The sequence below is a fragment of the Thyridium curvatum genome (genome assembly GCF_004353045.1).
Source record: "Thyridium curvatum strain D216 chromosome Unknown NODE_26_length_443329_cov_82.569921, whole genome shotgun sequence".
Taxonomy (NCBI): Eukaryota; Fungi; Ascomycota; class Sordariomycetes; order Thyridiales; family Thyridiaceae; genus Thyridium; species Thyridium curvatum.
The window spans coordinates 148,608-167,574 of NW_022156781.1; the positions used below are offsets into that span (position 1 = coordinate 148,608).

The window sequence follows — 18,967 nt, forward strand, 5'->3', positions numbered from 1 at the left end:
AGATCAAACTATTAGCTGACGCCTGACTCTCTTGAGGGGCCGCTCATCTCCACCGCCACCAATCAAAGCATCGTGGCGGCGAACCGAGCCCCGTCCCGGAGGCAGCTGGCGTGCCATTGGGGCCATCTCAAGATGGCAACATCCCCCGAAATCCCTGTCTAGCTCGAGCTTAGCATGCTGTTGGGACCGCTCGGCGAGGACGACGGCTTCTGGGCGGGCCGGGTGAAAACGCTCAGCACCTTACTGAGTACTGTACCAGTACCATCCGGGCTCTTCTGTCGAATGGATGCCGGCCAAGCCATTCTCGATGATCTAGGGATGGTCCAGCGAGGCTAGCTCCTCATCAGGGTTAGCCTACGAAGTTGACGTTCGATCAATGTCCACCTTCGGCTGGAGGACCGGATCTTGAGCTTTGGCTTTGCTGTTGGTTGCAAGGGCTTGCAAAAGGCCGCACCTGGGCGGGTGGGTACCAGTGCGCAGGAGGGATCTTTTTGCTCTCCTAGAAGGGAATCCAGGCTTGATAGTTGAAAGAGAGGGTCCAGCTGTCCATGAGGCAAATCTTCAACGCCTGCCCTTCAACATTACGTGTACACAAGTACATTGTTCTACCCATAGCTCCGTACGCGGACAGTTCAAGACCCGGTTTGGCACCACAGACTACCGCGGGCCGTTCTGCATAAGTAAAGAGGCTTGCACCGGCCTCGATCCATACACTTATCGCCTTTTCCCGGTTCTTGCAGGGTAAATCTACGGCACTTGAGCGCCCCGCGCACCCGGAAAGAAGACTGCGCCGCATCAAATCCTACTTACGATCACTCTCTAAGTGGCGATCTCGCCATTCTTCTCAGACCAGCGACCATGGTCTTCTTCAAGAGGAAGGATTCGGACTCCGAGCCCGAGGGAGTCATCTATCCCACCCACGAGATTGCTATCCGGAGCCCAGAGATCACCGAGAAGGGCACCAACGCGAATGACAGTATTCAGGCCCAACAGCAGAGCAGCGGCGCCGCCGAAGATGCCGCAAAGATCCCTCAAAACTTCCAGGCCGGTGTCCAGCGTATCGAGGCCGCCGCCAGTGTCTGGAGCAAGAAGGAGATGGTTGCCGCCTATGCCTGGTAAGGAGGCTGTATGTTGTTCGACGATAACAGATGAAGAATGCTAATGGAAACAGCATCTGGCTGATCTACTTCATCACCTCGACCGAGGAGGTCGTCGTCCGCACCCTTACGCCCTTCGTCACCAGCGCTTTCCAGTTCCACTCCCTGACTCCCACCGTCGGTGTCATGGCCAGCATCTTTGGCGGTCTCTCCAAGCTTCCGCTCGCCAAGATCCTCGATACGTGGGGTCGTCCTCAGGGCCTGGCACTATCCTGCTTCATCTGGACCATTGGCTTCATCATGATGGCTGCTTGCAAGAACGTCGAGACTTACGCCGCTGCCCAGGTCTTCTCCACAGTTGGGTAAGTTTTGGTTCGGCCCGGATGGATCGGATTGTCTTGTTAATTCGACGTGACAACAGTGCCCAAGCTGTCAGTTGGTGCATGACCGTCTTCATTGCCGACACTTCTTCCCTGCGCAACCGAGGTCTGATGCTTTCCTTTGCAACATCTCCCTACATCGTCACCACTTGGATCGGTGGGCCGATGGCTGACGCCATCTTGGCTGGTCCTGGCTGGCGCTGGGGCTTCGGAATCTTCGCCATCATCATTCCCGTAGTTGTGGCTCCCCTGGTGGCCGTGCTCTGGTACAACCAGTACAAGGCCGTCAAGCGGGGTATCGTCAAAGAGCACCAGCGTGAGATCACCCTGGAGAAGGTCAAGAAGTACTGCATCGAGATCGACCTCTTCGGAATAATCCTGCTGGCTGGAGGTATGGCTCTGTTCCTGCTGCCATTCAACATCTGGTCGTTCCAGGCCCAGCAGTGGAGGGCGCCCATCATCATCGCCTTCATCATCGTCGGCTTCTTCCTGCTGGTCGCCTTCGTCCTCTACGAGAAGTACTTCGCGCCGGTCAACTTCATCCCTGTCAGCCTGCTTGCCGACCGCAGCGTCTTCTTCGCCGGCATCATGCTCTTCTTCCTATTCTTCAACTCGATGGTCTGGGGCAGCTACTTCACCTCCATGTTGATGGTCGTCTGGAACCAGAGCGTCACCACGACCACGTACATCTCCAACATCTACCGCGTCGGCTCCTGCTTCGCCGCGCTCCTCATCGGCTACTTCATCCGCCTGACCGGCCGCTTCAAGTGGGTCGCCTGCTTCTACGGCATGCCGCTCATGATCCTCGGCGTCGGCCTCCTGCTCAAGTTCATCCACGCCGATGACAACGTCGGCTACGTCATCATGACCCAGATCTTCGTCGCCTTCGCCGGCGGCCCGCTCGTCATCGCCGCCGAGATGTCCATGATGTCGCCCTCGAGCCACCAGCACATCGCCGTCATCCTCGCCATCCTCGACCTCTTTGGCAGCGTCGGCACCGCCGTCGGCTCGACCGTGGCCGCCGCCATCTGGACGGGCACCTTCAAGGACGCCCTGCGCAAGTACCTGCCCGCCACGGCTCCGATCGACCAGATCTTCAAGAGCCTCTACATCCAGCTCGCGTACCCGGCGGGCAGCCCCAATCGTATCGGCATCGCCAAGGCCTACTCCGACTCGCAGCGGTACATGCTCATCACCAGTGTGTGTGCTCTGGTCGCCGGCTGGGCGTGCACCTTCATCTGGCGCGACATCAAGCTCAAGAACCTCAAGCAGAACAGAGGTCTCGTGGTCTAAGCTCCAGATCTCCCGCAAGAGCTGCGTTGCAACGTCGCTGGGTATGAGCGTCTTGACAAATGGGAGATCTTCACCTGTGAGGATTTAGAAACGTTCAGCTTATTGATACAAGTGCGTCTCTGTTGGGTTACCAGAAGGAATCTGAAAAAGTCTAATGTCTAAAGTTTGGCATCACTATGTGTATTTACTTGGGAACGGTGCTTTGTAATGCTATGCATAGATTTCAAGAGTGTTATACAACACGAATCCAGTCAGTGAATCCCTATCACTGGCCGCTGGTTACACACCCTGGCTTGGGCGCTAAGCACCCTTCAAACCAGTGCAGATACCGTTCGTGGCACCACTGTGAATAACGTCAAGTGTGGCCATTTCGAGCCACCTCCAGGAGGCGCATTTTATGACTTGCAACACAGCCCATGTCCTTGCAATGCCCGTCTAAATTAATTGGCGGTACAGCCGTGAAATTCTATTAATACGCTGTCCCCCCTTTTAACAAATTTAATTCCCTGATTCTCTTGAACAAACCTTGTTGTCTCTTTCTTTACTGGTATTAAGTACTCCTTTTATTTGAATGCTATGATTGCTAATACGGGAGCCTGTGAAATGAAATGCATCAAAACTGATGATTAAAGCAGCCTTGAGAAATGGGCTGTCTGCCTATCTGTAGGCAGCTGAAGCCAAGAACTATAATTGTCATAGGCTAGAGATTTGTGCTTATGGACTGCGTAAGTTTAGACTTGGAGAGATGAAAGCAAAGTCTGCTGCTGACCTACCAAGCTATCTTAAAGAAAGTCTAGACTTAAACCTGAAAGATATTGAGAACGAGGAGGAAAAGCACCTAACAACAAACCCTAAACCTCATCAGCTATCATCAGCCTACTTGGTCGAACAACAGGTTCGACTGCTTGATCAATCTAAGACCTTGATCGAGCACTCAATCACTTGAACAACTCTGTCTCATTTTGATCAAAAGAAGCTTGATTGAATCTCCCTCTACTCCTGCAAGAACTCCCTCCCCTCTCCCTATTTCAATACAACTCTCTAAGTGCTTGGAAACCCCCTATCCTGTGCGGGTTGTTCTGACAGCCATTATCGAGATCAAACGTTCGAGGAGTTCCTGAGCCCGGGCACAATATGCAAACTATGAAGCATTTTGCAGAGACAGTCTCCCTTGGAACCAAAGGTCGCCTTCATAAGACGACTGGTCTGGCATCAGTGCGTTATATGCGTAACGAAAGGCGGCGGTTCTATAATGCCTGTGAGGAGGAGACTTGTGAAGTTATTTCTAGTGAAGTGAAGGAAGCCTTGAGTTGATATGGTTAGCACCCTGGCGTTGCTCGAGCTAGTTTCGGGGCCGTCAACAAGAAGAGAAACTGCTGCTCGGGTGCGAACCCTTGTCAAAGGTTATCTATGTGACATTGGCAAAGGCTCTAGTCTGAGCCAGGCTGTATGAAATGGAGAAGGTATTAAAGAAACTATACTTTTGATGTCTTTTCCACTTTCGCTACTGCAACATATTTACGCCAGCTCTGGCGATCATGCGGTTCTCTTTAAGATGCTCATCAAGTCATGATAAGAAGTTCTTTTTCATGAATGACTAGATGATCAGCTTGTCAAGCGTGGATTGGGACAAGTCCCCACTGCCAACAAGAGAGTCACACTGCTTCATGTTCCCTTCAATAATGATAGGCAGAACTGCTGGACCCTACGACAAGCCTACGCCAACGACACACAGACGTTACATAACATTCACAAATATGCAGTTGGTTGGCAGGACGGCCCGCCCCTAGAACAGTCATGTCCGTGGGCACGGACGGCACCACAATTTGCAGACGGCACCGTGGCAGGGGTCGAAGCTGGAGTGGCTTTTGAGGCAGTGCCCACAAGACCTGTTCGAGCGCTGTTAGACCACTTCACACGAGACACGAGGGAGCCCCGAGTTTTGAACCGAGCAGCCACAATTGCCTCACTTCTCTCGATCTGAGGCAGCTGACGGCGGCGATTACTGTTCATCGCTGCTGAAATGGAGGGCGAAACCCTGTTGACCATCGTGCCCAGGTGGGCAACGGATGCACGCCCCTTGAACTATTAGTGCCAAGCATAGGCAGCTTTCGTTAGTGTCCGCGGGGGACTAGCCGGCCTGCATCCCTCAGCGCCACGTCCCTTCTGACAGGCCCTGTTTGCCGAGACTGGACACCATCAACAGCACAGATCCACTGATGGCTGGCTCGCGAGAGTCAAGAACCACCATGTATTCTTTGACCTCAAGGCAGAGACTGCAGTTCCCTGAGCTTCGAAACAATCAAGAAGACAGTTCATGCGGGTGTAGGGTGTGGACAGCTTGGCACCAATCGAGGTGATTTGCGATCCGATCGGCATGGTTCCCTCTCCCAGCGTCGACAGCATCGGTTTGGCTTTGTTTCAAAACGCGCCTCCAAGCGCCCCTGAACCCCTGGGCCCGAAGCACCTTGGAGGCAGTGGCTTGAGTGAGCCAAGTTCGCATGTGCTGCAGGATGCTGTGTTCGAGGACAAGGCCGCGAAAAAGAAAATACACCGAGATTGCTGCTGCTAGGATCGAGTGGTAGCGGGAAACGGCTGAGAAATTAACGGCTCCAGGCTTGGCTTCTGAATGGCTCACAGGGCGCATCCGCGCTCCTAAATTAGGCCTCCTGCGCTCTGGTGGCGTCGTGTCGACCGTGCTCATCATGTCTCTCTTGTACGAGGTGTGATTGTCGAGCATCACGGTGCGTCATTTCGTGGCAATGGCTTCCTCTGGATTCCACCAACAGGGCCATGCTGTGTGTGGCCCGACTCATGGCAATGAAGCAGTTGCCAACGGAAAGAAAAATACATCACTTTCCGATTCCGTATGCAGACTCCCAGCGAGAAGGCGGGCGGGAGATCCTTGGATCTCCACAGTCGTGTCCAACCCCTGCTCCCGCTTGCTGACCTGCGCTCCCTTTTGATCCAATACTTTGACGGAATTGGATGTTTGGCTGTTGACTGAGCCGCGAAACTGTCTGAGCACCCTGCTCAATTTGACACCCTAGCGATCGCCATAGGGCTCGAGTCCGCCTCTGATGGATCCGTTCCGCCATGGGAGCGAGTGCTCGGACGGTGCAATGCCACCCTCTTAAGTTCGCGAGCCCGCGTCTCTTGCTCACCGGTCAGGACGGGCGTCATCTTCTCTCTACGATTGGATCGGGGCTAGAACCTGGACCTGGAAAACCCTCACGAACCCTGCTCCCGGGGAAGGGCTCGAGAGAAAGCAGGCCCCCGGGCCGTCCCCTGTCCAGCCAGCTCAGACAACTGGCTTTCTACGACGCCAAGGCGCGGATAACCTCAAGACGCTGGCGTCTCCTGCTGTCAGAACAACTGCCCTTCTTGTTCTGCTTTCTCGCTTTTCAACCAGACAGACTGTTGGCCAGTTGCCATGACAGCATTCGGCAGAGTATCATGAATAGCTCTGACCCAGCTCAGACTGCAGGGACTGGCGACAATCGGGGCGGATCCCTCATTGGCGCTGCGGTTGCAACCGTGGCCATCTCGGCCACCTTCGTCGGTCTACGATTCTACACGCGCGGCGTTCTCATCAAGACGCTCGGCTGGCCCGACTGGGTCATTCTGATCTCATTGGTAAGCTGCGAACACGACAACTACACACGACCTGCGATTCTTGCAGAGTTCAATGACTGATCGATCCAAGTTATTCGCAATTGGCCATACAGTGGGTCAAATTGAACGTAAGTTTGGGCCTTGACATGGCAACACTGCGCTCCAAGAGCCATCCATTGACCGGCTCTCCCTTCCTTCCAGAGGTGACACTAGGCGGCGTAGGCCGGCCAGCGGCCAGCCTAGACGGCGACGACATCAAGAGGTGGCTTGAGGTGAGTCCCCTGGCCAAGCCCATCCAGCGCCGCGCTGGATGCAACAACGCAACGATCGCATCCACTGACCGGGGGAACCACTGCAACCTGGACAGGCCGGGTACTACACCACCCTTGCCTACATCGCCAGCTTGCTCGCGACGAAGCTTTCCGTACTGCTACTCTACCTCCGCATCCTGAGCTCGGCCTACCTCCACCGGACGTGTTACATCGCCATCGGCGTCACCGGCCTTCTCGGAGCATGGAGCTTCGCGTCCAACGTTGCCGTCTGCGTGCCCCCTGCGGCGTGGTGGGACAGGGAGTCGCACCCCAACGCCTGGTGCTGGCCCCTCTCCAAGGCCTGGAGTGACGTCGGCATCCACGTCCTGACCGAGCTTATCGCCCTGGCCTTACCGCTGCCCTATGTCTCCTTGCTCAGCATGCCGCTCCGGCAGAAGATCGGCGTCGGGTGTCTTTTCGCACTGGGGATCTTGTAAGTCCTCGTGTACCTAGCTGATCTCATGGGAAATTGGCTGAAAGTCTGTAGCGTCTGCGGCGTCACCGTCGGGCGCATCCCGGCCCTCGAGCAAGCCGTCAACCCGAGATCCACGGTCGACCGGAGCTACAACGCCGTCGCGCTCGGCATCTGGTCGTGCATCGAGATCAACACGGCCATCGTCTGCGCCTGCCTCATGACCCTGCGGCCCCTGGCGTCGCGCATCGCCCCGCGGCTGGTCCGGTCCGGGTACCGGCGGTACAACGACGACGAGGCGCGCGGGGACCGTCTGCGAGAGAATATCCCCCTGACGGTCGGCTCGCGGCGCATCCGGCGGAAACCGCGCGACGCGCTCGACGAGGCGCTCGACTCGACGGCCTCGACGACACTGACGGCCGACGGCGGCCACCCGCTCGACGTATCCAAGGTTGCGACTTCGTCTACGAGCCTGGCTGCTGCGAGCATCGGCGAGTCGACGATGACGAGAGATACCAGCGAGGGAGCGGCAATCCAGCCGCCTAGGGAGTGGCCGCCATGAGACATCGACCTGAGTGGAAAGAGACCGGATATCATCGTTCGCAGGATTCAGACTGCCTGCTACCGCAGTGCGCCCCTTCACATCAGCAACCCCATCTTCGGAGTCGATGAAGGCTTTCATCTTCTCCGCTCCTGCAGGGCATATAATACATCCATCCACTCGCAGCATCGAACTATTCTGCGCTGCGTCCTGCGTGGCCATCGAGTCTGTTGGTTCTGGTGGAGGGAACGACTCCCCTAGCCGCGGAAGCATCGTCGACAATAAAGGCATGTCCTCCGCCGCCCCCGACTCAGGCCAAGCAGTGGGGTCCCGACTCTGTCATGAGCGGAAGGATATGCGGCCCGTGTGGCATGATGGCCCGGTCGCGTCCACGGCGGGACGCCGTTACCTGGCCGGGCTTGACGGTGCCTGGCAGGTGCAGCCTGCAGGACTGCACCAATGGCAGCAGAGGGGGAGGCCTCAGCGGCCGTCTGTGACCTCAGCTCCTTGGTAGCGCTCATAGGCTCCCAGATTTCACTCGTCCAAGTGCGTGAGACTTGTTGGTTCCGAAAATAGTCAACCTATGTATTTAAATTATAGACATATCGCCATAGTTGATGCTCGGCTTGGTCATCACATATTTAAAGAGAGCACGTCAGCAAATGATCAAGCCTTGGTTCTGCCGACTGGTGTTGGCAAGGCGATGTGGTGATTGTAAGGATATGGAAACTCTTCTCGACTGCAAATCAGACAGGTTCAAACCTCAGTCTGCTATCCGTGATAGTGAGTCCAGCTTCCGTAGCCGACCAATCCGAATACCGCTAGGATCATCAGCCAAAGGGTTCCAGCGCGAAGGATCATCCCCATGGCAAGCTTATCTGTGCTGCTGGCATCATTTACATGAGGAAGCGGCTCGTCTGGAACAGGTCTGTCGAGGATCTTGCAGAATGGCTTCCAATCACCTTTCAACGACACAAAATGAAGCCTGCCCTTTGGGACAACGGCCTTGAGATACTCAGTGTTTGCGTCATATGCATCTGTCGTCTCTGTTTAGCAAGTTTTCTGCTGATCTCCCATCAGCGTGCAACAGTCGATGGCTTACCCGGACTCAAGTCAAACCCGTACACGTCCTTGAACCGCGATATTATGTCGCGTCCAACGTAGGGAATCCACCGCCAGCCGGGAACCGGCCATAGCAGGACAAACAACCAGCGAGCCGTTCCAGTGTCCACAACGGGCTTCATGCTGTTCCACCATTTCTCCTTGTCGCGTTCAACGCAGATGACCTTGGCGTCGGGATACAGCTCGCAGAGCTCCGGTATGAAGCCGTTCAAGGGCGCATCGCAGACGGCCACGAAGCCGGCAGTGAGGTCGCGAAGGTTCTTGAGCGTGCGCTGCCGATCATGCTTGTGGACAAAGAGATCGTGACACTTGCGAAGATATGCTGGAAAAGGCAGACCCGAGGTTTAGTACTGGGTGTGGACTGTAGGATGTGGACTGGGACTTGGTTCATACCATCTTCCCTGCCTATCAACTGTGATCCCCCATGATGTACTGGGCCATTCAATAGTCTTTCCATTACTATAGCGAAAGTGGAAGTGCCGGTCCGAGAGAGGCCCGCGCCGATGACCTCGACCTTGCGGGTTGGGTCCCTTGGTACGGATGGAGCAACACCCATTGCACTCGTATGCTTCAAATTCTAGGGAAGAGATGCCTCTAGATACAAGCAGAAGTGGCTTCATATTTCCAAAGGAGAGACGTTTCCGGGTTATATATCATACCTTTCGGGTATTGTCATGGATGATCTGTATTATACCAGACCATTATCCAGAAGGGGTTGATTTCTCAGGCCTGGACGAATGAAGCTGTCAGTCCTGATTGTACTCTCTGACGAGAAGGCATAAGTTGCTCCAATTCTTATCTGCACCATCCGGGTCCTGGCGGATCGTGTTAACAGTAGTGAAACATGAGGATATAAGCTATGGTGGCGAACGGCTGGCAAACATGGTGCAATAGTCAGCAACTTGATCCACACCCGGAGGCTTCAATAGTTCATTCGAAACGAAGTGCCTGATAGACATCGAGGATTCGCTCATCTACAGTCGGGGTTTGCATTTCTTGCTAACCTAGCACTACCGGATGATCCTCGTCGCCGACGAATTGCGTGTGGTTGCCTCCTTCTCGACATCAATGGTGTCTCGTCTACATACTTGACTATTTGTGATGCTTTTGCTCAACATGGCCATCATCTGCATCGTCCACAAGCACCTCCCTCTCGGATACACCGTTGTGGAACAACGTCTCCTGGGCTAAATTACTAGGGTCAGCTTGCGATGCTCTCGATAATGATGATAAGAGTCATGAAACTTACCGCTCCAAAGCTCAGAGTACAGCCCTCCATGGTCAATCAGCTCCTGGTGCGTGCCCTGCTCCGCCACACGGCCCTCCTTGAGCACAATGATCAGGTCTGCGTCGTAGATGGTCCTGAGCCTGTGCGCCACGAACACGCTCGTCCGGGCCTTCTCCCGCAGGATGGAGTTGATGTTCTGCATGAGCGCCTGCTCGGTGTGCGTGTCGAGCGCGCTCGTGGCCTCGTCGAAGAAGAGCAAGGGCGGGTCCTTGACCAGCAGGCGCGAGACAGCCAGGCGCTGCTTCTCGCCGCCCGAGATCATCAGGCCCCGCTCGCCGACCTTGGTCTGGTAGCCCTCCTTCCACGAGGAGATGATGTCGTGGATCCGCGCGCGCCGGGCGGCGGCGATCACGCGCTCGTGCGGCGCCGACATGTCGCCGTAGCGGATGTTGTGCTCCACCGTGTCGTTGAAGAGGGGCGTGTCCTGGGGCACGACGCCAATGCTCTTGCGCAGCGACTCGATCTGCACCTGGCGCACGTCCTGGTCGTCAATCAAGATGCGACCGGAGGCGACGTCGTAATACCTGAACAGGAGGCGTAGCAAAGTCGACTTTCCACAGCCACTGGGGCCGACGATAGCGACCTTCTTCCCCGCAGGGATGGTCACGGTCAAATTACGGAGGATGGGACGGTCTGCGGTGTAACCGAAGGTGACATTCTCGAATTTGATCTCACCGCCCTTGGTCAAGGCGAGAGGCTTGGCATTGGGCGCCTCCTTGATGGAGACATTGACCTTCTGGAGGTTGAAAAGCGTCTCCATGTCGAGGAGGGACTGCCTCAGCTCGCGATAGACAGAGCCCAAGAAGTTCAGAGGGACTGACAGTTGGAAGACCAGCTGGTTGATCATGACCAGGTCTCCAACAGTCAACTCACCAGCAGCAATGCCCTTGGAGCCGAGATACATCATCGCGGTCAGTGCCGAGGAGAAGATGATGTTCTGACCGCTGTTGAGGAATGCCAGAGAGGTGGCAATCTTGATGGAGCTCTTCTCGTACTGCTTGAGCGCAGAGTCGTACCGAGCAATCTCGAACTTTTCGTTGTTGAAGTACTTGACAGCCTCGTAATTGATCAAGGAGTCGACCGCGACTGTAGAAGCTTTGTTGTCGGCCGCATTGGCCTGCCGCCTGAACTTTGTCCTCCATGCCGTCGTCCAAATGGTAAAGGCGGCGTATGTTGACATGGTCAGCGCCGTTATCGCTGCAAATTGGCCGCCATACTGGTACGTAAGGATACCGCAGACCATGGTGATCTCCAGTGCTGTAGGCAGGATGTGGAAGACCATGCTGGTCAGCAAGAAGCTGATGCCCTTGGTACCGCGGTCCAGTGCCCTGGTCAGACCGCCAGTCTGCTTGGAGAGGTGGAAAGCCAGGTCCAATCGCAAGAGGTGGTCAAACACGTTTCGCGCAACACTGCGGATGGCCTTCTGCGCGACCGAAGCGAAAACGGCATTGCGCAGCTCCTGGAAGACTGTGGCACCTACCCGAGTTGCACCGTAGGCAAAGATCATGGTCCCAGCAATGGTCGCCGCCGTGCCACCCGTAGCCCCGATATCGATGTTCATCGCGTCCACGATGCTCTTGAAGTAGAAGGGCACCTGGACGTTCATGATCTTGCCGCCGACCAGCAATGACAACGCCAAACCCACGCGCATCTTCGTGCTTATATCATTCTTCGGCCAAAGGTAGCGCGACATCTCCTTCATTATTGCCCAATCAGCCTTTCGCTGCTCTTGCGTTGACTTGTCGATGGCTGCAAGAGGGTCCTTCGAGGCTTTCGGCGTAGATTTAGAGATGGCGGCAGCTGCATCTTTGGCAGTTATTGGCGTCGTTGGTCCGCTCGCAGCAGGCTTCGGATTTTGGGTAGGCTGGTCGCGTAGACTGGATGAGGAGGTGAAGGTTCGTAAAGACTTGAGGGTATTTCGGGATTGCCATTGCTGCTGCCTCTGGCCTCTCGGCAGATAGCCTCGGTGGCAGAGCTGAGGCGCTCGCGGGAGGATTCGAAACATCATGGTAACGCTTTGTAGCCGCGCACCAGCATCGTCTTTTCGAAGGGAATGATGCACAGAAGGGAAGCCAAGAATGGAAACGGGGAGAGGTGTAGGCGTGCGACCGCAGGGCTCGTCCTGACCGTGACGTTGCCGGCCAACCGGGTGTTGTCGCGCGCGCGAGTTTGTCAAGCACCGCGCCCGCTGCCTTTCATGCGTCGTTAAGCCCCAATTGAAGGATCACTGGGAAGGGTGGGGTTTCAAGAAGCTGCGCTGTCTTCCTCGTGTGCCCGTTCGAGCTTCACAATGCTCCAAAAGCAATACCCGTTGGCTAGAGGAAATTCAAGCACCGAAGCCGATAAGCGGAGGTGAATGGCGGGACCAACGCGCGTGCGCACGAGAAGTTAATGCAATGATGCAATCCTTAGGCTTGATTTAGCACCGTAAAATTCACGCGGGGCAGGACAGACTCTAGGGTTAGGGTTTCTACTGATGTGACAATTCTCGGCTCTTTTCATACTCAACGAGCAGAGACAGCAGAAGTAGAAGGGAAAGAAATTCACTATTATTGAAAGGGGCAAAAAGCACAGAAAAATTGAGCTTGGATTCGAATCCACAGGAGTGCTGCCCACAAGTGAGTAATTGGAATGGCTGGAACCAGCCAGCCCTGAGTGGTGACAGCCTTGAGAGTTGGGGACTTGGCCAATGGGGTGTGGGAGAACCTAGGTACAATACTTGAGCAACAGTCATTGCTCGCTCCGCTGTGAAAAGCTGAACATCGACTTCTTGAGGTATTTTTTTCATTAATCTCCAAAGTTCCCACCTCCAGGAGTTCATCGGGCGCATGGGTGCACAGCCTGCTATTGGATCGGGAGCGCCCCCAAACTTGTCTCCCTCAGCTCATCTAAATTCGGTATCGGGTTCTGGTCGTACTCGACCTGCCACCCAACCATGCTCAAGCTGTGCCAATGATCGAGATCCATATTTGCAGCCGAGTGCTGTATGTTACATTGGCTTGCATATGCTGAGGATCGTTGATTGGCCTGGCGCATCCGAACAATGCACTTGCTTACAATGCTTTATGAGTTCAATGGCAGGATGTCACACCCTCACAAAGAGCAGAGCCTCGTCTGCCCTCATCTGCCCTCGTCTGCCCTCGTCTCTGCTGTGATCCCAGGTGCTCCTTGCAGTTCTCAATTGGGTATAAATAAGCACTCTCCTGGATCACTGTCAGGGTTCTTCAGTCGGATGTTCCACACATATACCAATTGGTGTCTCCTTTCATCCCAAAAGGCAGCCTGATAAGCGCGCTGTGCCCTATTGTTAGACACAAATTTTCTTCCTCCGCCCGCAATGGCGTCTCAAGGGTCTCCACCTGTGACCTGTGTTAGCTCGGAGCCTCATGACGATGACATTCGAGACTACGTTCAGCATTATATGGGATGCATTGAGATATCTGAGCGCCGTGGATTCTTCGACCCGAACAAGCCGTTATGGAAAAAGTCTGAGCACTCTGCGAATAACGGAGATAATATCACTGCACAGATGAAGTCGAAGCAAATAACTCCAGATCAGGCACAGGCGGCATGCCGCTTGGAGATTCGGCGAGCCAGGTACCTGCGCAAGGTTCTTGCCAACGACCCGAGCGAAACGAAACTCGTCGACAAGATCATGAAAACTCGCGCGAAATGGGTAGCCTCCGAGCAATACAAATCTGGCATGAAAGCAATCCGTACCTGGAAGCCAAACCGCAACAGGGCTCATGAGGACGACAGTGACGACAGTGATGGCCAGCCTCTAAAGAAATACGACCCTGAGCTGGATATAAACGTGCATATCCTCAAGTATAAACGAGACTCCTCAAAGAACCTGAGCATGCTCCCCCACGAGAAGATGAAGGTGAAGAAGGTATTAGAAATGGAAGACTCGAACCCCCTGCGCTATCAGGAAGGTACACCTGAGAAGGATACGATTAAATATGTGCACCTACCAGCCAATAATATGGAGGTGAGTATCTTCCCTGAGGAATGGGTTTCAGGGCTCAACTGATCAACTTCTTGATATATCGTGTAGTGGGCTCAAGTAAGTCAGCTGTCGTAATTGACTATTCCAATTTTAGCATTGTCCACTTATGCTATATTAGAAGGCAATTGCGCGGTTCTTCGGTGACAAGGATCCAGTTCCAACTGCCGCGAGACATCGCATCCGACAACAAACACGCACTGACATGATGCTTCGACCCCACTTCTGGCTTGATCAACAGCATGGTGAGAATGCGGCACCACATGCTCGACACATGCGACCCTTTTGCGAAACCGTGTCTGCAAGTCCGTAATATGGCTAGCACAAGACAAGATTCAACCGCTGATGAATATCAATACAGGTATATCTACTATTGAGCGTAACCCCAAGAATATGGTTCTCTTCGTAAGTGCTATGAAAGGACCTTGATAGAGTCTAGTATTGTTCTGGATATTTGACTGACATGTATTAAAGATGCCATATCTGCATTGGGAAACAGATCAGCAGCGACATCGCTTTGCGCATCACATCGAGGACCTTACAGCGAACCACCGGAATAGGCTGAAGGCTTGGGAGAAGGAGCAGAAGACACGCAGAAGAAGGGACAGAAGAGGACTCGAACGACCGGGGTGGATCATCAAAGATCTGGAGATGGAAGAGGAGGAGTTGAAGTCAAGGGGATATCCGACTCGCACGAATAATGGGGAGGAGTCTGAGCCAAGCGGAAATCCCGCTATCACGAATGGTGAGGAAGTGACGGCGGGACTGTCACCCATCGATGACATTCCTGCGGCAGTGGATAGAGTGTGGCCCGACCAGCACCGGAGAGCGGAAGACAGAGAAGAAACCCCTGCTGAGAAAAGGCCTCTGGGAGCATATTTGAAGAGTGCCGCCGCCTTGTACGAGGCTATGGCAAACTACCGTGATAAGCGCCTACTCGCGAGATATCTCCACCACAACCCGCCCATGCATCCCCGTCGAACGTTGGACCAAGCCTACTACTGGAGTCTGAACACAACAAAGTCCAGGGACAGAGACCAAGTGGTGTACCGAAGCACCACGGCGAAAAAGGAGTTCAACCATTACTTTAGTCCAAGTCCCGAGAAAAGGATCTAGGAGGATCACGTCCAATATGGGATCAGAGGAGAGGAGGGATGCGATAATTGCAAGACCAACATTCGACAGGTCTCGAGGGTTCTGATGGTCGATCAGTTGTGGATGTGGATTCTCGAGGGCCAAACTATCCTCACCTGTTTTCCTAAGCGGTATGGAACTAACCGACACGATGAATCCGGCGTTCACAAAGCTATACGTGTCCGCTTGGACAATGCAAGGCCAAATCAGATTCGGTCCATATATGACCTGGCTCTCATCATTCTTGAGGAATCCATGCAGACCCTGTTTGATAAGAGCAAGACTGCTGACCGCCGCCCTCAAGTTCTGGACACCTTTTCAGATGCAATCGGTATCGTGGTGCGTATGGAGTCACTATTCGTGTTTCAGTCGTCAAAGCAGACTATTAACCTATAACTCATAGACCACCAAGCAGACCGTTGCTTTCGAAAAGCTTTGGCACTGGACTGAAAAAGCGAACATGGCGTATCGCGGCAAGACAGAGATTGATGTCAACGATATCTACATTCCGCTTCTCAACATCAACCCAGAGGGCATGCTTCAGCGGGAGATCAAGGACATCATTGAAGAGCTGGACATCATGCTTCAAATAACAAAGTCTCACAAGATTGTGCTGAGAGACTTCATCACCAATGTGGAGCACATCCTCGACCCAGACGGCGTCTTCGGCGGGGTGCGAAAACGGCTTCACAAGGATCTATCCTCATCGCCCCCACCGGGACCTCAAGACTTGACAGGGATCAATCCCCGCAAGGCGCAGTCCGATGATTGGAATATCAATGACAAAGAAAAGTTCAACTGGTTCAGACTCAACGCAGATGAACTGTGGAACAGAGTCAGCCGGCGAATCGAAGAGTTGGAGGACCTTCGCCAGAGTGCTGAAAGCACATCGAATAGTGTAAGTCCATTTCTTCAAGTCGCTAATGGGACCGGCACTAATTCCACGGATTTGTAGTTGAAGGATCTCCTCGCTCTGAAGCAGCAGCAAGCAAGCGTCTTGCAAGCTTACCAGTCTATCCAGCAGGCGGAGCAAACAGTCATTCAGGGCAAATCGATTCTCATGTTCACTCTGGTGACCATTATCTTCGTAAGCTTCCCCAGTCTGGCGTCGATTTGATCACAAATTTCATCACAGGAACTGATGGACCCGAAAGTTGCCACTGTCGTTCATGGCTAGCATCTTTGGAATGAATGCTGTCGAGTTTGGCTCCGCTGGTAGTCTGGCTCTGAGGGACGAGTTGAAATTCATGTGCAAGTACAAGACTCGGACACGTCGGCCCTGAACCACTGACTTACACCAGCCATTCTAGTCCCGATATCCATTTCGATAATCTTCCTCACCCTGAATCTTGCATTCAGTAGGTGGATCCGGTCTGGATTGTGGTACATGTACCATGTTGGCATGACATTGTGTCTTACCAAAACCGGCTTGTATGGACACTGGATTCAGCACGGAAAATCCAGTGCGGATATTGACAGCTTGGCGATCAAGAGGGCGTCGAAATTTAAGAAACCGGTCCAGGATGCACTGCATGAGAAGAAAAAGGCCAAGAAACTGGAGGAGGGTAAGAAGAAAGGAGAAGAAGAGTTGGCTAAGAAGCAATTAGAGCAGTCTCCGGAACTGGCGCCGACTCAAGAGCAGGTAAATGGTGAACAAAGCACGTCGACGGATCAGAACGGAACGGAAAGCACCTTGCGGCATCGGATCTCCGCGTGGAAGTTACGGGTATCCTCCCTGGCTTCCCTCCCCGGGCTAATAAGGGGAAACCGTGGTCACCGAGGTGTCCAAGACGAAGAGGGGCGCGCAATTGAGATGGGTCAGGTGCCGACACGGAGTGATATGGACGGACCGCGCAGAATGAACGGAACAACTGGAACAAGGGCTATCTGAAGGTGCAACCTGCCTCGATTCGAGTCTGGCCATCCATGGTTCTGTAAGCAGCAGTTAGGGGCTGCGGTCTGTCAAGGGCGGGACTGGGTGCTCGGTCCCATGACCGAGCTCCGGGTGGGTACCGGCCGGCAGACTGGGGCCAAGGAGACCGACAAGCGACAGCCGAGCAACGGCGGTGTGCCGAGCCTGTCCGCCAAGCAGAAGAGTCAGAGTGGTGGCGGTCTGCCTGTGTGTGTACGTTAGTAGGGGATACTTCTCGCTGGTTCTGGGACCTGTCGGCGCCACTGGGATTTATTGATTTTGTGTCATTTTACTCTAGTCAGTTTGGGCAGCGATCAAGGGGATAACGTGCTTTCTCCGGCGCATGAGGGATCAATGTATCCTCGCAAGACAAACACAGCCCGTTCGCGACTTGTTCTGAATGCCGATGAACATGATCGGTGGGGACTCCGGCGCAGTGTAAATGGAACGGTCTAGACAGGCTTCAGGTGGCCCCACTGGCAGAATCCGGGCAGTGTGGACTCGAATCCGGGCAGCCTGTGGACTCGAATCCGGGCAGCCTGTGGACTCGAATCCGGGCAGCCTGTGGGCTGGCGCTACGGTGGCTGGGTGGATTCCCACGCGCTGGAGATGCCTGCGGATGCGCTCTGTCGCGATCCACTCTGGACGACAGCGCATGAACTCACCGTGGTCGGCGAGGAAAAAGAGAGGCTGCGAGTTGGCAAGCAGAGCGTCGCGAGGGGAGTGCTGTGCTTTGCTCTCCCCCCCCCCCTGGCAGTGCGTTGTCCAGAAAAGAAACGCTCACCGTGTTCGTCCTGTCGCCGCGTTGCTGAGAAAGGGTTGCCCGAGAAAATTGCTTACCCCGTAATATGTGGGAACCGAGAGCAAGAATCACGCCACTTTTGGGTGAAGGTCCCAGGGAGGCAGCCCCCTCCATCGCGACCTGACACACGCACTACAGCACACGTCGACAGCAAGTCGCAGCTGTGCCAGAACAGGCCCAGGCTACTCCGTACCTAGCTTGCGATTCTCGAATCGAGCGGCACATTAGTGCGCCTCTGGAGCCGTCCCTCTGGGCGTGGAATGCGTCGCGACGGATCCTGCGGGCCCTCCGCAAAATGATCGTTTTTCTGGAGTCCTCCCAATTATTGATGGCGGCCCAAGTGGGAACCATGGGTTTGAACTCCTCCTGCTCCCGGCGCTGTATCGGAGGGGCAGACTGCACACACACGGCCAACTCGTTGATCCTTTCGTGATGCAGTGATTGGCTCCGTCCGTGCTCTTCCGGCTTCTTCCTTCAGCTGCGATCTGACCCCTGGAGTTTGCCAAAAGCAGCAGCAGCAGCAGCAGCAGTTACTTGATTGAGTAGCGGGAGCAAGAGGAGCCAACGCGGATGCAGGGGATTGTCGGCGCTGCAAGGAACAGCCATGATGGCCCTCTTGCTCTCTCCATCGCCGATGACACTTCATCGTCGCGACTCGGCCATTCGCTTGCGCAGATTGGAAAATAAGAAAACAACTCACAAGATTTTACCTTAGATTTCTTCAATGACGTTGCACCTCTTACAGCCCGGATCGTTTCGTCGGCCTGCTCGGCCCGCACCCAGATCGCCGGGGCATGCAACGCTCGCGTGTCGGAAATGACCCTGACTTACACGCTGCTTTTCTTTACCCGGCGACCAGGGGGTTGCTGTTGAAATACCGCCGCGGTGCTATAGATTCAAGAAAAAGAAACGGGAATGGCAGATAGCGAGGGAAAATTCTGAAATTGCGCGCAACACGACGACCAGGCTGGTAGTACTTGTAAGTCTGCGAGGGTATTGTTTGCCTGCCCGGCTGCCAGAGCCATCGAGACTGAAGACAGACAGACAGCAGTGG

General features: G+C 54.5%; 5 protein-coding genes across 5 annotated transcripts; 3 read left to right on the forward strand and 2 right to left on the reverse strand.

Annotated features, from left to right (window-relative positions):
* Nucleotides 1-858: 858 nt before the first annotated feature.
* Nucleotides 859-2,770, forward strand: E0L32_005114 (uncharacterized protein; the record flags this gene model as incomplete). Its single annotated transcript, XM_031139600.1, has 3 exons — nucleotides 859-1,115; nucleotides 1,172-1,459; nucleotides 1,519-2,770. 3 exons carry the CDS (start codon nucleotides 859-861, stop codon nucleotides 2,768-2,770), a joined length of 1,797 nt encoding a protein of 598 aa, XP_030996430.1.
* A 3,456-nt stretch (nucleotides 2,771-6,226) lies between these two features.
* E0L32_005115 (uncharacterized protein) lies at nucleotides 6,227-7,133 on the forward strand (the record flags this gene model as incomplete). The annotated part of the gene is made up of 4 exons (XM_031139601.1): nucleotides 6,227-6,406; nucleotides 6,453-6,513; nucleotides 6,587-6,657; nucleotides 6,753-7,133. 4 exons carry the CDS (start codon nucleotides 6,227-6,229, stop codon nucleotides 7,131-7,133), a joined length of 693 nt encoding a protein of 230 aa, XP_030996431.1.
* A 12-nt stretch (nucleotides 7,134-7,145) lies between these two features.
* Nucleotides 7,146-9,327, reverse strand: E0L32_005116 (uncharacterized protein; the record flags this gene model as incomplete). Its single annotated transcript, XM_031139602.1, has 5 exons — nucleotides 7,146-7,906; nucleotides 8,059-8,230; nucleotides 8,457-8,686; nucleotides 8,752-9,093; nucleotides 9,165-9,327. The coding sequence occupies 5 exons, from the start codon at nucleotides 9,325-9,327 to the stop codon at nucleotides 7,146-7,148; spliced, it is 1,668 nt and encodes a 555-aa protein (XP_030996432.1).
* Nucleotides 9,328-9,863: 536 nt separating this feature from the next.
* Nucleotides 9,864-12,067, reverse strand: E0L32_005117 (uncharacterized protein; the record flags this gene model as incomplete). The annotated part of the gene is made up of 2 exons (XM_031139604.1): nucleotides 9,864-9,958; nucleotides 10,021-12,067. The coding sequence occupies 2 exons, from the start codon at nucleotides 12,065-12,067 to the stop codon at nucleotides 9,864-9,866; spliced, it is 2,142 nt and encodes a 713-aa protein (XP_030996433.1).
* A 1,329-nt stretch (nucleotides 12,068-13,396) lies between these two features.
* On the forward strand, nucleotides 13,397-17,090 carry E0L32_005118 (uncharacterized protein; the record flags this gene model as incomplete). The annotated part of the gene is made up of 11 exons (XM_031139605.1): nucleotides 13,397-14,050; nucleotides 14,117-14,125; nucleotides 14,187-14,310; nucleotides 14,427-14,470; nucleotides 14,540-15,109; nucleotides 15,251-15,538; nucleotides 15,603-16,097; nucleotides 16,155-16,286; nucleotides 16,354-16,454; nucleotides 16,510-16,557; nucleotides 16,664-17,090. 11 exons carry the CDS (start codon nucleotides 13,397-13,399, stop codon nucleotides 17,088-17,090), a joined length of 2,892 nt encoding a protein of 963 aa, XP_030996434.1.
* Nucleotides 17,091-18,967: the final 1,877 nt, after the last annotated feature.